The 13,501-nt window shown below is 40.3% G+C and overlaps 1 protein-coding gene and 1 long non-coding RNA gene across 2 annotated transcripts; one reads left to right on the top strand and one right to left on the bottom strand.

Moving 5' to 3' along the window:
• Positions 1–1,461: 1,461 nt before the first annotated feature.
• Positions 1,462–4,882, bottom strand: LOC113158107. The gene is made up of 3 exons (XR_003298554.1): positions 4,691–4,882; positions 2,071–2,210; positions 1,462–1,925 (listed from the first exon to the last, which is right to left on the bottom strand). It is a non-coding gene; the product is annotated as an uncharacterized LOC113158107 (long non-coding RNA).
• A 633-nt stretch (positions 4,883–5,515) lies between these two features.
• zgc:73226 (uncharacterized protein LOC402792 homolog) lies at positions 5,516–10,732 on the top strand. Its single transcript, XM_026355670.1, has 6 exons — positions 5,516–5,719; positions 8,225–8,375; positions 8,596–8,677; positions 9,256–9,329; positions 9,644–9,790; positions 10,052–10,732. Exons 1-6 carry the CDS (start codon positions 5,677–5,679, stop codon positions 10,098–10,100), a joined length of 546 nt encoding a protein of 181 aa, XP_026211455.1. The 5' UTR covers positions 5,516–5,676; the 3' UTR covers positions 10,101–10,732.
• Positions 10,733–13,501: the final 2,769 nt, after the last annotated feature.

The raw sequence follows: 13,501 nt of genomic DNA, 5'->3' as shown, positions 1-13,501 counted from the left end.
ATGAGGAAAGGGGAGAGAAGGAGATAAGAACAGACAGGTAGAATTATTCTACAGATATCCCCCATATGAACGGGGGCCGAGTCGGGGAACCGTGACCAGCAGGATAATAGAGACACATGGACAATAGCCATCTGAAGCACAGGCAGCTACACAGTCATCGAAGGTTAAACCGCTCCAGTGTTTTCAAGCCTCTCCAAATTAATATGCATAAGTGTTGTGCATGCAAATTAAAAGGCAAAACCCCAATCTAAATTACATTAATCATGTTTTCCTGCTTGGTTTGTTTCCTGTCTGGAGTTGTGTGCTTGAGGAACATGTTTTTGTCCAAGCCTTTTGACTCCAACTAATTGATTTTGTACATCATCTCATCATCACCACACTGCCTGGATAGCAGAACCCACTTCTACACAACAGAGACAAAGTCTAAACTTAATTGCCTCGAGAGGCTGAGACATCTCATCCCATTTTATCAGCTCTGATGAGTTATCGTATCCTATCTTCCTTCTCTCTATCAGACTTGTATTAACATCCCACCGAATCTGGTTTTTACATCTTTCAGATAATCTGCTTTTACATTTTTTCGACTCAGGTCCTGGGAATCATCATTTGAATGAATTTCAAATACAATTTTATGGAAAGAGCACAGTTACTTTAAAAGCAGAACCTACAGTGATAGCTCATATTATGAAACATAACATAGTGACACATACAATATAATGCACTTATGGAGTATAAAGAAAAGCCTATATTTGAGTGTAAAATAAATTTCTGTACTGTACTCAGTATTTTGTTACTGTAGATAAACCTATCCAGTCCACTGTATTTCATTGCAACAGCTGTAATCAAGATATGAAAATGTCTTTTTGTTTTACCAAAAATGCTCCAGATATTCTGTTTACAGTGAGATATGACACAGTAAATGATCAAATCTTCTCGATTAATAATCTTAAATCTGCAAATATTTGGCTTTTGTTCACTATTCTTTCTTGAAAAAGCTATTAATTATCAAAATAGTTGACACGTTATCCCTAACCCAATTTATAAACGATTTTGTTAAATGTTGTGCCTTTTTTAAAATCTCTTTTATAAATACATCTGACACTGAAAGTCATGTTTATTGTGGAAGCACTTGTTTGAAAATCTTCACCAATTTTGTAGCACTGTGAGACTGTAATGCTCTAAGCTAAATGCTAACATGTTAGCATCCTAACATTCACACACACACACACACACACACACACATACAGATATATATAGGAGTATATGTATTTATTCTTTAAGTATGTGTCATGTTGTGCTCACAGTTTGTTTCTGCTGTTATTAGGTTAATTTTGTGCTAATTTCTACTTAATATACTGTTGGATTATTAGTACATAATTAGAGTATGTTGTTAACATATTAGACAATTTTTTGTGCAAAGGTTAAATTCTGAAAAATATAAAAAATTTTGTTTTTAGTAAATAAATTAAATTGATTTATTTACCTTGAAAGAACATTATAGGTTGCAGATTCACATGCCTGTGATTCAGAACACAAAACGAATACTAAAACTTTCCCAGATGGCTCAAGATCAGGCGGCAGAATCGACACCTGCAGCTGGACTGAAGCAGAGTGACGCATGAGTGGCATGACTGAGGGTTGGTGTTAGAAACAGGACATGTTTGTGTCTGCAGGAGACTGGCAGGATGGCGAAGAAGCAGATGGAGCAGTGGAGGACAATGAAAGGAGAATAAACTCTGTGAGGCTTCGCTCGGCTACAGAGAGGACCTTGAGTTTACGGATGACAAAGACTTCTGCTGTCAGTGTTTACAGGTGGTATTCAGTTTATCGTCTGTTATTTTTGACAACGTTTGAAGTGCTCCACCATCTCAACTGTCCCACTGGTGATTATAGGGGAGTTGTATGAAGGTCGAAGCTTGGGAGAGCTAAAAAAAAAAAAAAAACAACCAACAACAACAAAAACATTTCTTTATGGTATCTGAAACACATAATCAACTTATGGTTTAAATAGAGACAAAATTTTAAATAAATACTTACTTTAATATCTGTAAAAAAATAAACTATACTTACCATTTATCGCTCAAAACAAACCACTGTCGTCAGCAGTGGTTTGGGTAGAGATGGTAGAGATGGTCTTTATTCCTCTCTCCCTCTCTTTCTCTGGCTTTGTCCACATGTCAGTTACCATCCTCTCGGGGTGATTCCAGGACCTGTAATTATTATTTATCAAACTAATTCGACGGCTCCCTGTATATAGCCCCTCAGATCATGTTTTTGCGGTGCCCACATAGCCACCCAGGGAGCACCATGAGTTTCACTGGCATCCATTAATCATCCTCTACATCGGACTGGCTACAGAAAAGAATTTTAAGCAGATCCTTTAATGTACCCTCAGATCAAGTCATCAATCACAGCCTAATACGAGGTTGTAGAATGGAGGACACGTCTAATGGTGAGCTCTAACAGTAGCCATTACCTGAAAAGGTTTTATTATTTTGCTATCTCAGTTTCGAGAATGACGGATGAACGGAGGTGGGCAGTCATTTGACCTCAGTACAGCTGGCATCTCCCTCTTTAATCGGAGCTGGACCCAGGACATTGTCAAAGATCTTTAGTTTCTTTGATGGATGAGGGAACTTTTCCGGCATTGTTTCTGGGGCGAATAATGACTTTCTGCAGCTGTCCTCTTGTCTGGAAACAAGGCTGGCGGTCAGAAGAGATATGCTGCTTGGCACCATAATAAATGGCTAGATCCACTGTGGAAGTAGAGAGGTTTCTGGCCACTGCTACACACCGGAAGACATTAACAAAACACTGCATCACTATTAAAACTTGTTGTTGCTGTCTACCTAAAACAAGTGTTAGAAAGCCTTTCACAAAAGTTTAGAGGATCTCAGCCAACTGTAGTTCAATCACTGTGGTGCTGTGAAGAATATGATGGTTTAAATGTTAAAACTAGTAAATAAAACTGCCTCAGGATGTAGTTGTTGTTTTTTTATGGTAGCTTTCTCCACCAGATGGTGATGTTGTTCCTAAACTGTTGCATTACCATACACATATATATTCCATTCCAGTTTGTGTTCACTGAGTTGTTAATTATCAATACGAATCAGAGGGAAGGAGCTAAAACCTCTATGATGATGAGCCCTGCTTTTGCAACAGAGTATAGCTCCTGACTGCAGCAGCAGTGTGTTCACTGCTGATGTCACGCATGCCAAGTGTCTTACAAAAATGTCACAGAAACAGATGAATCACCGGCCACAGGGCTTATTCAATACAGATACAAACAGAAACCCATTTTTGATCTAATTCACTTTAAAAACTGTTTAAAAATATCACTGGGTTCTCTCGTGTTCTCCAGGTATGTGATGCAGATAAAGTGATGATACAGCAGCCATGAACATGCTGATCTGCTCTGGTCCATTTGATGTTTTTAAGGCACACATCAAAGGGAACAGTCAAAACAGTCGACATACAGCTTATAGGACTGGAAAGAGCTCTACCCTGACAGCAACAAGCTATCATTTTATTAAAAATGTTTATTATTGTTACAGATGAATGTGAAATAATTTGGCTTCAGAACAGAATTGGTTCTATTCGTGAAGACTAATGGCATGGTGCATTGTTATGTGTATTGATTATTACTTCATAATTCTGCAACAACATGTTTAGATACAGTCAGTCAGTCTACATTTACAGTATTAAACATTTCTTGATGTTACAGTACAACCAATAAAAAAAAAATAAAAAAACAAATGCTATAATCTCATTTAAATTGTTTAAAGCCACGTGAACACTGGTCCCAATGTGAGGTTGCACACAACCAGTGAATTCACTGTTCACAATCAAGAAATAGACAAACAGCAAGCTGTTTATCCTTTCTTTTCCTTATCTTTATGCATAGCAGGCTGCTAGAGACACAGTAAAAAGACGAGCATGAGAGAGGTGTCGATATTCTCATGTAACCCTCTTGTTAATGAACACAATCAGAACAGAAAATGGAAGAATAAAAAACTTCGGATTTGTCTCTATTTTGTCTTCTTGATTGTTATCTCTTTTTGTTCAATGTGTCCTTCATAGTACAACTCTGTAGGACATTCAACCTACATGGAAATTAGTAGAGCCAAATATTTGACAGCTAGTGTTTTGGGTATTACAGAAATCTGTGTCGGTTTGCTTACAGCCGGAGGCTTTGGACAGGCAAACGCTGAAGTTAACGTGGACCTTCCAACCAACAACAGCACTTTAGGATTGTGGTTAAACTGCAAAATGTTGCTGATGGAAACAGAAAATGAGAGCAAACAAACACGGCCCTGCCTTTGGGCGAGGGGGGGCTTTTACCTGTCTGTGCCCAGAAGCCCATTGTCTCATAATCCAACCGTGAACCTGACAAATATATGACGTGTACTGCTCAACAGTGGAGTTATTGTAATAGAAATAGGGAACTCCAGGGGGGATTTGAGGGATTGCCCCTAGCACAAGCAAAACATCCATAATAACCTTCTAGTAAGTAAATCCTTATTTAATTTTACCATGAACAAGCTTGTTGATACTGCTAAACAGAGCCTTCCAGTAAATTACAATGTGACCTACTGATGTAGTATGTTAACGTGTGTGTGTGTGTGTGTGTGTGTTCTTTCTTCATATTATAGATTTTTTCTCAGATGACGAGCTCTATGATGATACTCACCAGAAATGCAGACGTGCATGCCCCTGTCAATCCAGGGGAAGGCAACCCTGGTGCTACAAAGCCACTGTGCTGCTCGCTTTCAAATTTCTCGGACCAATTCCACGGCTGATGATCTGGATCAGGTGTGTTTAGCCAATCAAGTGCAGTGGTAGCTGGAAAACAAGCAGGGGTGTGGCTCTCTAGGACCACAGTTTTTGGAGACCTTGGTTCCTTTTTTTAACTAACTTTTGCCCTTTTTTCATATATTTTATGTAAATTATCGCATTTGTTAACTGACTATTTTAGTCGTGTTAATAAAAAAGAGTCTAAATATGGCTTTTTACTGACAAAATGGTCAATAAAAATGTTTTGTTTTTTTTCAGAAATAAAATAAAAACACTGTTACTTAAGTATTTGAGGTTATTGTATGTCTTCAGTATATTTACTGGTAAATTTAAAGGGGTGGTTCATCACATGGATGAACTTTGTGTTTATCTTCCACCAAAAATATACCTGTACCTAATACCTAAAATACCTAATAACCTATACGCCTGTTAGAAGGTGGTATGTGATCTTTAAAGAAATATGACCTTATTCTCACAACCTTATTGTTAGATTTGTGTTACATGGACGTTACCTAAACTCCCTATGGTATTATTCCACATAAACTGGTGTTGGGATAGAGCTGCTGCTCCTGCTGCACCTGGATGACCGTGTGATTTTTACCTGTTCAGCTCTCGGCTCGTTTTGTTTACCTCTTCATCCCCTGACACGTGGGAAAGCGAAAGGGAGGGAGGGAGAGGAGAGGAGGGGAGGGGAGAAGCGAGGAGAGGGGAGGCGGATTAGCGCAGCGTCAGCGCCCGGTGTCCTTTTCAGACTACAACAAACACAGGAGTGATTGAGAGAATCGCGTCCAGGGCAGAAACACTTTTGCACCTGCTTGTCCTCTGCGCTCAGTGTCACCATCTCTCCGCGCCCTCTCTCCAGCCAGCCCTCGGCGATTAAACATGTCTCTGTCCGGCTCGCAGACACCAGAGGACGGACTCTATGGTGAGTGATGGTGGTACATAGGCCAGGCCGTTGTTTTGCTGTTATATCATGACATTCATTTATTTGCATTTAAAGCCATAGTGATCTCTGTGAGCAGGTAAACAGCAGCAAAGCTGTGTTGCGTGCGCGCAGAGCGATTTACCCACTTTCTAATTTCACAATGCAGATGTCAACAATGAGGGTAGACAATGTAGGCAGTGACCCAGTGTATCTCCAGCAATGATGTGCAGATATTCAGTCACAGCAGCAGAGAAACAGCATGCAGACTGAGAGCAGGTGTGAGAGGCTGCCACACAGAGAACAAGGCACTTTTATAGTTGTCATTATTGTTGCCACTGATACTGCCATTGTGTAAATGCATTCCCTGACTCACCTGTTTGTATCTCTGTAAGCCAATTAAGCTGTGGAGATTTCCTGACACTTATAGCTCTACTGCCATGTGTGCACATTGCATGGCACATAGGGTGGGGGGTAAAACTTGAACAGTGTTACTGGGCAGGACACTGAGGGACTGCATGAAAATCACTGGAGTAAGGAGGAGGGTGGGAACCTGTCTCTAACCAACTATCTTCAGACTAAAGAAGCTGCTTGATAATTAATGAAACATTTCAACCTACCAAGTAGGAAGTCCAGTTGCCATGACTCAACTTCCAGATCCCAAGGGTTATTAATAGTGGCTCTAATGCTCACTTTGGCTTAAAGAAACCACCCTCCAACAACTCAGTCTCAATTCAACTTTAATGTTAATGGTTTTACGGCATATAGCCTAAATTGCACACTGTGGTGCAATGATAATGTTATGAAATAAAGAGATTTGGCAACCAGTCAAGTGTCTGCCCAGAGTTTTCATCCACTTCAGTTTAATGGTTAATGGGAGTTAACGCACATCAAAATAAACAGCTGGCGGTGCTAATTCTTCAGTCAGGTGACAGTGCATCTTAAAAGAAGAAGAGGAGAGAGAGAGAGAGCTGTGATGAAAAAAAAGTGATAAAACATACATAAAACACAATGATATGAAGCAGAATAATGTGAATGTTCAATCTCTATTAACTGCTGTATAACAAGCTATTGTCACAGATATAGGCTACAGCAGAGTTATTGTTTTTCATCCTCTGGATATTGCAGAATGCACCTTTTGCATCTTTTCTTTCAGTTAATCTTCCAAAAACATGGTGTGGGAAAATATAAATATTAAAAAACAGAACTCCTGTGGTCTGTCAAAACAACCAAACAAGCCTCTCTGCCTTTTTCTGACCTCACCTCTAATTTGTGTGCAGTGCCCAAATCTGAAGCAGGCATTCATAACAAAAATAATGTTGTGCCGCGGTTCATTGAGTCTTTTAACATCCAGCTCTTGTCCACATTACATAAAGCTGATTTGGCAGTGGCACAGATGAATGTGTACAGAATTGCACCATAGAAACTGATTTAGTGCTGCAGAATGGTGACAGATAAGTCAGGCAGCAAGGCAGTTGTTATGTCATAACTCCCCTCTGTAGAAAAATAACTAGGGCAATGGCACAGCTTCCATGCTCTGCCCTCCCTTCCTCACTCCCACCCCTACCCACCCTCCAGCTCTGTGCCCACTCATGTCTGCTGCTGTTTGTGTCATTACACAGTGTCATAAACCAGGGTAAAGTGAAGATTAGAGCGATCAGATGAGAGGGAAGGATGCTTTGGTGGATGAGGTGTTGGTGTTTTGGAAATCCTGCCTGTGTCAGAGAGAGATACAGACAGAATGACAAGAGAGATGCAAGGGGAGGAAGGGTCAGGGTGAATGGCTAATCTCTAACAGAAATAAGATCTTATATAAGCAAGCATGCTGTCAGCCTGAGTTAGCCCTGCCCTAGTGTTTAGCTGAGGATGTGTGCAACAGCATGCATGTGTGTTTATGTGTGTGCATGTGTAAATCTCTTCCTGCCCATGTACCCAGTGAACGTCTGTGTCCATTCATTCATTTACTGTGTGTATTTTCAGATCTCATTGACACGCTTGTTGTGTGTGTTTGTACATGTATGTAACACGGATCTGTCCAGCCGGGATTCTGTGCTGAATTTAACATCTCTCAGGTCATCTGATGTCATGTCAGGACATGCGTGGTGCTGTTTATAACTCACCATATGCCAGAGCACAACAACACAGAGCTGTCCTCTCATAGCACACAAACAAAATCGACCACATTACCCATTTAAAGGCTCAATAAGATGGTTAAAATCAATCAAATTGAAAAGCATTACACACTGGACATTAGTGAAATAAAGTTTAAAGACTTAACATAATAAAAGTGGCAATAAAGCTGGAGTGATCTGTTATCTGTTTATAATGCAAAAGAAAGAAATTAAACTACAGACTAGCAGTTAGCGCGTGGTGTTCAAACAGAGACATAAAATTAAAATGCACGCTCAATGAATGTGACTTTTCAGGATAATATATGTGCATTTACAGTATCTTTCCTCACATAATGACTGCAAACTCTCACTGCTGCTCGTATTGTTTCCTCATCAGGCTCCTGGGTTGAGCTGGAAGAGCTGATTGCAGCCGTGAGCCGCAGGGAGAGTCTGACAGGGCCACAGGACAGCATCTCCACGGCCCTGCAGGGGGAGCTGGAGAGGATCCTTCTGGAGGCACAGCTTGAGTGTGAGAGGAGTAGAGACAGGTAATGATGCAGTTTACGTGTTTTGTTTAGGGATTTGGAGGATTTGGTTGAACAGCACAGTGAGGTGTAAGAATCATTTGCACAGTAATGAGTTTCATTGTGTGCTCTAGTTTTTCCTCAACATGTGTTTATCTTCTCTGCTGTTGTTTGTTTAACAGAAATGTAGAAATAATAAAGGGCATCTTAATACATTGTCCACATCAATATTTGCTTTCCACAGTCCACCACAGGGGGTGACTCCACAGTCCACTGGTTCACCAAGACCCACAAGTGAACATGACAGTGACTGTGTCACCATACAGGTACTGTGTTCACTCTTATGCACAATTGTGGTGTTAATATTCTGTAATCAATATCACTAACTTCATCCTTACCTTGTTATTTGCAAAACAAATATAAGTGAAAGATATGCAGCTATTAAATGTTTTTTGAAACTGGTGGTTTCTTCTCAAACCCACCAAACACTGCATTACAGTCTTTCTCAGGTTTTGCTCAAGTTTTATAGTGATTTCAATTTATTTGAGCTTATTTCCACATACAGCTTTGAGATATATGAAAGTTGACCTTAGATCAGTATCAATAATCAATAGCAGAGAAAATATGTGTTTGTACATATATTGCAGTGACTTCTGTACAGCAGTAACACGCAGGGACAATTTTAAAAACATATTAATGGTGTATTTAGTGACATTCAAGAGGGAGTAAAATGAGTTCTCTTGTGTCTGTGAGCAGTTCTTCCTAAATGATACATTCATTCAAATCAAATATTTACACGACTTGTGTTCAGATTTAAGTTGTAAGTGACCCAGGCTCCCGCAGCACACATGCTGAAGTTGTCTTTATCATGACTTTCTCTTCCGGACTGTCATGCGTGCTGCAGGAGGACGCTGAGCGGCGAGTGGACAGCGACTGGGTGTGGGATTGGTCCAGTAGACCTGAAAATATGCCACCAAAGTAAGACCACTTCCACTAAACATTAAAAACTGAGATTTAGCTGTGTCTCTTCATTTTGACTTTGAAAGCTTGTTCCAGTTATTTTAATTTCTGAGTGCACATGAATCACCCTCATATTTATTTACACTGCCACACACAATATTTAATAATCTGCAAGTCAGAGAGTCTGTTTCACAGGTCGTTCTTGCAGTCCCTCAGTACTTTCCTCTCTTGTGTTCTTAGTATCTCTGTTTATTTATCTTCTTTTTACCTTTTCACCTTTTCTCCCTGCCTATCTCTAACGTCTGGCTCATTGTTCTTGTCTCTCTCGGCAGAGAGTTTGTGTTTCAGCACCCAAAGCAGCAGAGCTCCCTCAGCGTTAGGAAGACAGAGGTGATGAAGAGAGGAATCTTCTCCTCCGATGTCCTCCTCATCCTTGTTCCCTCACTGTTGGCTTCACACCTGCTCACACTTGGAGTGGGGTGAGACACACACCCTCACATTTTCTGTAGCAAATGCATGACAGCGCTGGAAATGTTCATTATGCTTCAAATAGTGGACGAATTACGACTTAATATCTAGTAATTTTAACGCTACCTTCGTTAATGTTGCTTTTGTGTAAACATGTGATAAACTAATTCTAATAATGGTTTTTGGAAAACTTTCTGTGTATAGTGATGATTGCTGTTGTACGAACAGTCCATACTGGGTTATTAATTCTCTATCTCTTTTGCCTTTTTTAGGATCTACATAGGAAAGCGATTGGCTGCTTCCACAACTAGCACGCTGTGACGCCAGCTGTAGGCCAGTGCCCCCATTCGCTAAGAGTCTGGCCATTAAGGTCACATCCGCCCTCTGTACTGCACTAATTGCCTCCTTCCTTTTTTGTCATGGGGCAACCATTAGGACCCTGCCTGTCTGTACTTCTGTCTCTATTCATCTGTACGTCTGTCTACCCAGCAGCATTCTGCCAGTCTGTCTCTCTGTCAGCCTGTCTGTCAATCTGTGCGTGTCGTAAGGCCCGGGGAGTGGATGGATGCCAACCAATGAGTCAGACTGAGGTCACTTTTACTCTCCCTGGGAGTAACACTGATCTCAACCAGCTAAAGCACTACCAGAGAGGAGAGATTGCTCAGATAAAAGATAAAGGAGACAAAGAGAGTTTTGCCTGGCTAGAGCAATAAATCCCTTTGATAGGAGGAGATGAAAACGGTTACGGGAAAGTGTGTGCAGACAAAATGAGAAAGATAGTATGTGGTAGCCTTTTGCCCCAACCTTTGAAAAAGCAGAATGTCTGTAATTTGTCAAAAGTAATAACCCTTTGTAAGACTGAGTTGCTAAATGTGGTTCTTGGGGTGGTTTCTACCCTGATGGTGTATCTAATATACTGTAGAGTCTTAGTTGGCTGAGTGAATGTAGGAGTGGCTTTGTCCATTAAATCAATTAAATATTTGACTTCCGACAAAGACAATCACGATCCCATTAAACCTCACTCTTCAAACTCCTATTATGCCCCTTTGGTCTTTTATAGGTTTTTCCACTCTTTGTCTGTTTGTTGTTGTACATGTTCATTTTGTTCATTCAGACACAGGGAAAGTTATTTATTTCTAAGATTTGCTAAAGTCAGGTAGGGCCAGTAATTAATCCTGTATGTTTGTAATATATTTTTAGTTTTGGCCTGTGGTTTTCTGGACATTAATGTAGGGAATCATTTAAAACAAAAAGGAAAGTCTTTTACAACCTACTCTGTTAACAACCTGCAAATAAGCCACAGCTGCCTGTTTAAAATTTACTCTCTTTTCCATGAGGTAAATCACAGCAAATCACTCTGTTGGTTTGCTTTTTTCTTTGGGATTTTACATTCACTCTCCAACGGTGATGAGTTGTCCTCTTGTCTAACTGAGCTCTTGTAGACATTTTATGATGTCACACTGGCCTGTTTCTTTCCATCTGCCTTTGTCATCCCGTACCTCACATAATTCTTCCTTTTCTCTCCTTTTTTTTTAAACAAGCTGCAGCTTTAACCAGTCATTTGACATTTGATTGCTTTCCCATAAACCATAAGCCTGCTTCCTCTTAACATCTCGTGAAAATAACCGGCTTGGATCTGGAACGGAGAGTCTGAGAAGCACACTGAGAGGTTGCTGTTTGTGCCATGGACATAAACGTGACCATTTGTAGCCCGGCCTGACCGAACCCAATGAGTTTATCAGCCATTAGCGGTGTGTTTGATGTGAGGGGTCCTGCTGAGCTCGTTAAGCTACTTGTAGACACACCACGCTGACGATGCAACAACACGCCTGCCCTGGCAGAGCACAAAAGCACCTGGTTTCCATTCATAGACGTCAACACATAACACAACCACATGCACACGTATGGTCTACGGCTCGTACCTGTTTACACAACAAGAACAAAAGGAAGCACTTTATTGGTAGATGAAATGTTTACATATGTTCAGGAAATTCCCGTTAATGTTGTAATGTTGCAGTTGAGATTTTAGTTAAATTCAGGTTAAACATGTGCTTAATAAAAACTCAAAGTATTAGAAGATCAAACAAGGGCAAACAATAAAATTAGTGTCCACATTATGAAGTCTAAACATCCATCATAGTTTAGAGGTTGTATTATTAATTGTATTATTATTATTGGCAACAAATTCTAAACAATAATTGAACAATGAGCTAGTTTTTTGTCCACAACCTGCAACATTTGTAATTACATAAGATGCTCCTGATCATCCTTTATCCTTTTCGTAAGTGTACACAAAGCCACACACAAAACAACTAAAATCTAAAGTCTAAAATCAACAATAATCAAATGACTAAAATGTGACTAAAGCTAAAGTGTAATTTTCATCTGTTGACTGACAGCATATCACAGCAATTGCTGGTACTTAAAAGTACCATTTTAAGTTGTAATACACCAGAATTTTCCCACAAGCCACAAACGGTGGATTGTCCCTGATTCACCCCCTTAAAGTTTATCCTCAGCTTGGGGCAAACAGGCAGTCACAGGTGGGACAGGCTGTTGTAAATCACACAATTATACAGCTGTTGCCGTGAACCTTAGTGACTTCTTCATAGCAGGGGACTGTGTTAAGATCTGTTGACCCTGTAATATCCCCTTAGACAGGGGGATGATTACAGTGAGTAGCCTTAAATGCCATATGTGATTTTCCACACACCTATTAGATACCTGTGTAGCAGGGTGATAAATATGACTCTGAGCAATTTGTGTTGCAAAAGAAAATGAAAATGCCCTCTTCATGCTTTGTCTCATGTAACTGTTGAAGGTAGACTGAGAGCAAGACAGAATATGGAAGAAATCTGTTCATTTCCTGGACTGAACTTTAGACATCAGACATCCGTCTCTCTGGGAAATGCATTATCTTCTTTCTCCTATAGTGCTAGACAGGAAAGAGAGAGTCCGGTTTCAAAGAGTTTGGATGTAACAAAAGAATTCAGTCAAACTGGCACGGCATCTGTACCTCAACATGCAAACACGGTCACTAATTTAATCTCAAGCAACTCTGCTTTACCACATGAGGCCCACTTCCCCCTCATGAACCACTTATTATGAGAAATAGTAGGTTATAATTCCACATCTCAGAATGATGTACTCCCACTCGAGAAATCAGACGCATTTTTGTGTTCAGCTTACCAACCCAACAAACTCCTACAGAAACTTTTTCGTTCACATTTGCACAATAAACACGTTCATCTCCAGTATTTGATATTTGCTTCAACAAATTCAGAGTTAAATGTTTGGAGGGGGAAATCACCGCATCTCCTCAGATGTGATTTGACATTCAGCATGCACAATGAATACCCTGCCGGAAACATCTTCAGACGGAGAGTTTTGCATTTTTCATACTCTCTGTCACTCGTGAGAACACGGCAGCAATTTGACTAATCAGCCTCTCATCTGACAAAACACGGAGAGTGACACAAGTTTCTATAGAGTGATTGGTGATGGTTTTTTAATTCCTGGCATGTGCCCAAACGTGCATGTCATCTCGTATCGGCTGTGCCAAATTACACACTGAAAGGGGGCAATAATTGCTTCCACGTGCTGTCTTCCACCTCCTGTGTACACTCCTTTCTTCTTTATAGTAGTCAATCATTGTACCAAACATCTGAACAAGTGACCCAGTGTGCTCACACACGATGTGTTGTTTCCTACCACGCGGCGGA

The sequence above is a fragment of the Anabas testudineus genome, chromosome 12 (assembly GCF_900324465.2).
Source record: "Anabas testudineus chromosome 12, fAnaTes1.2, whole genome shotgun sequence".
Taxonomy (NCBI): Eukaryota; Metazoa; Chordata; class Actinopteri; order Anabantiformes; family Anabantidae; genus Anabas; species Anabas testudineus.
The sequence above is the reverse complement of the archived record's forward strand: the minus strand, read 5'-3'. Positions and strand labels throughout refer to the sequence as shown.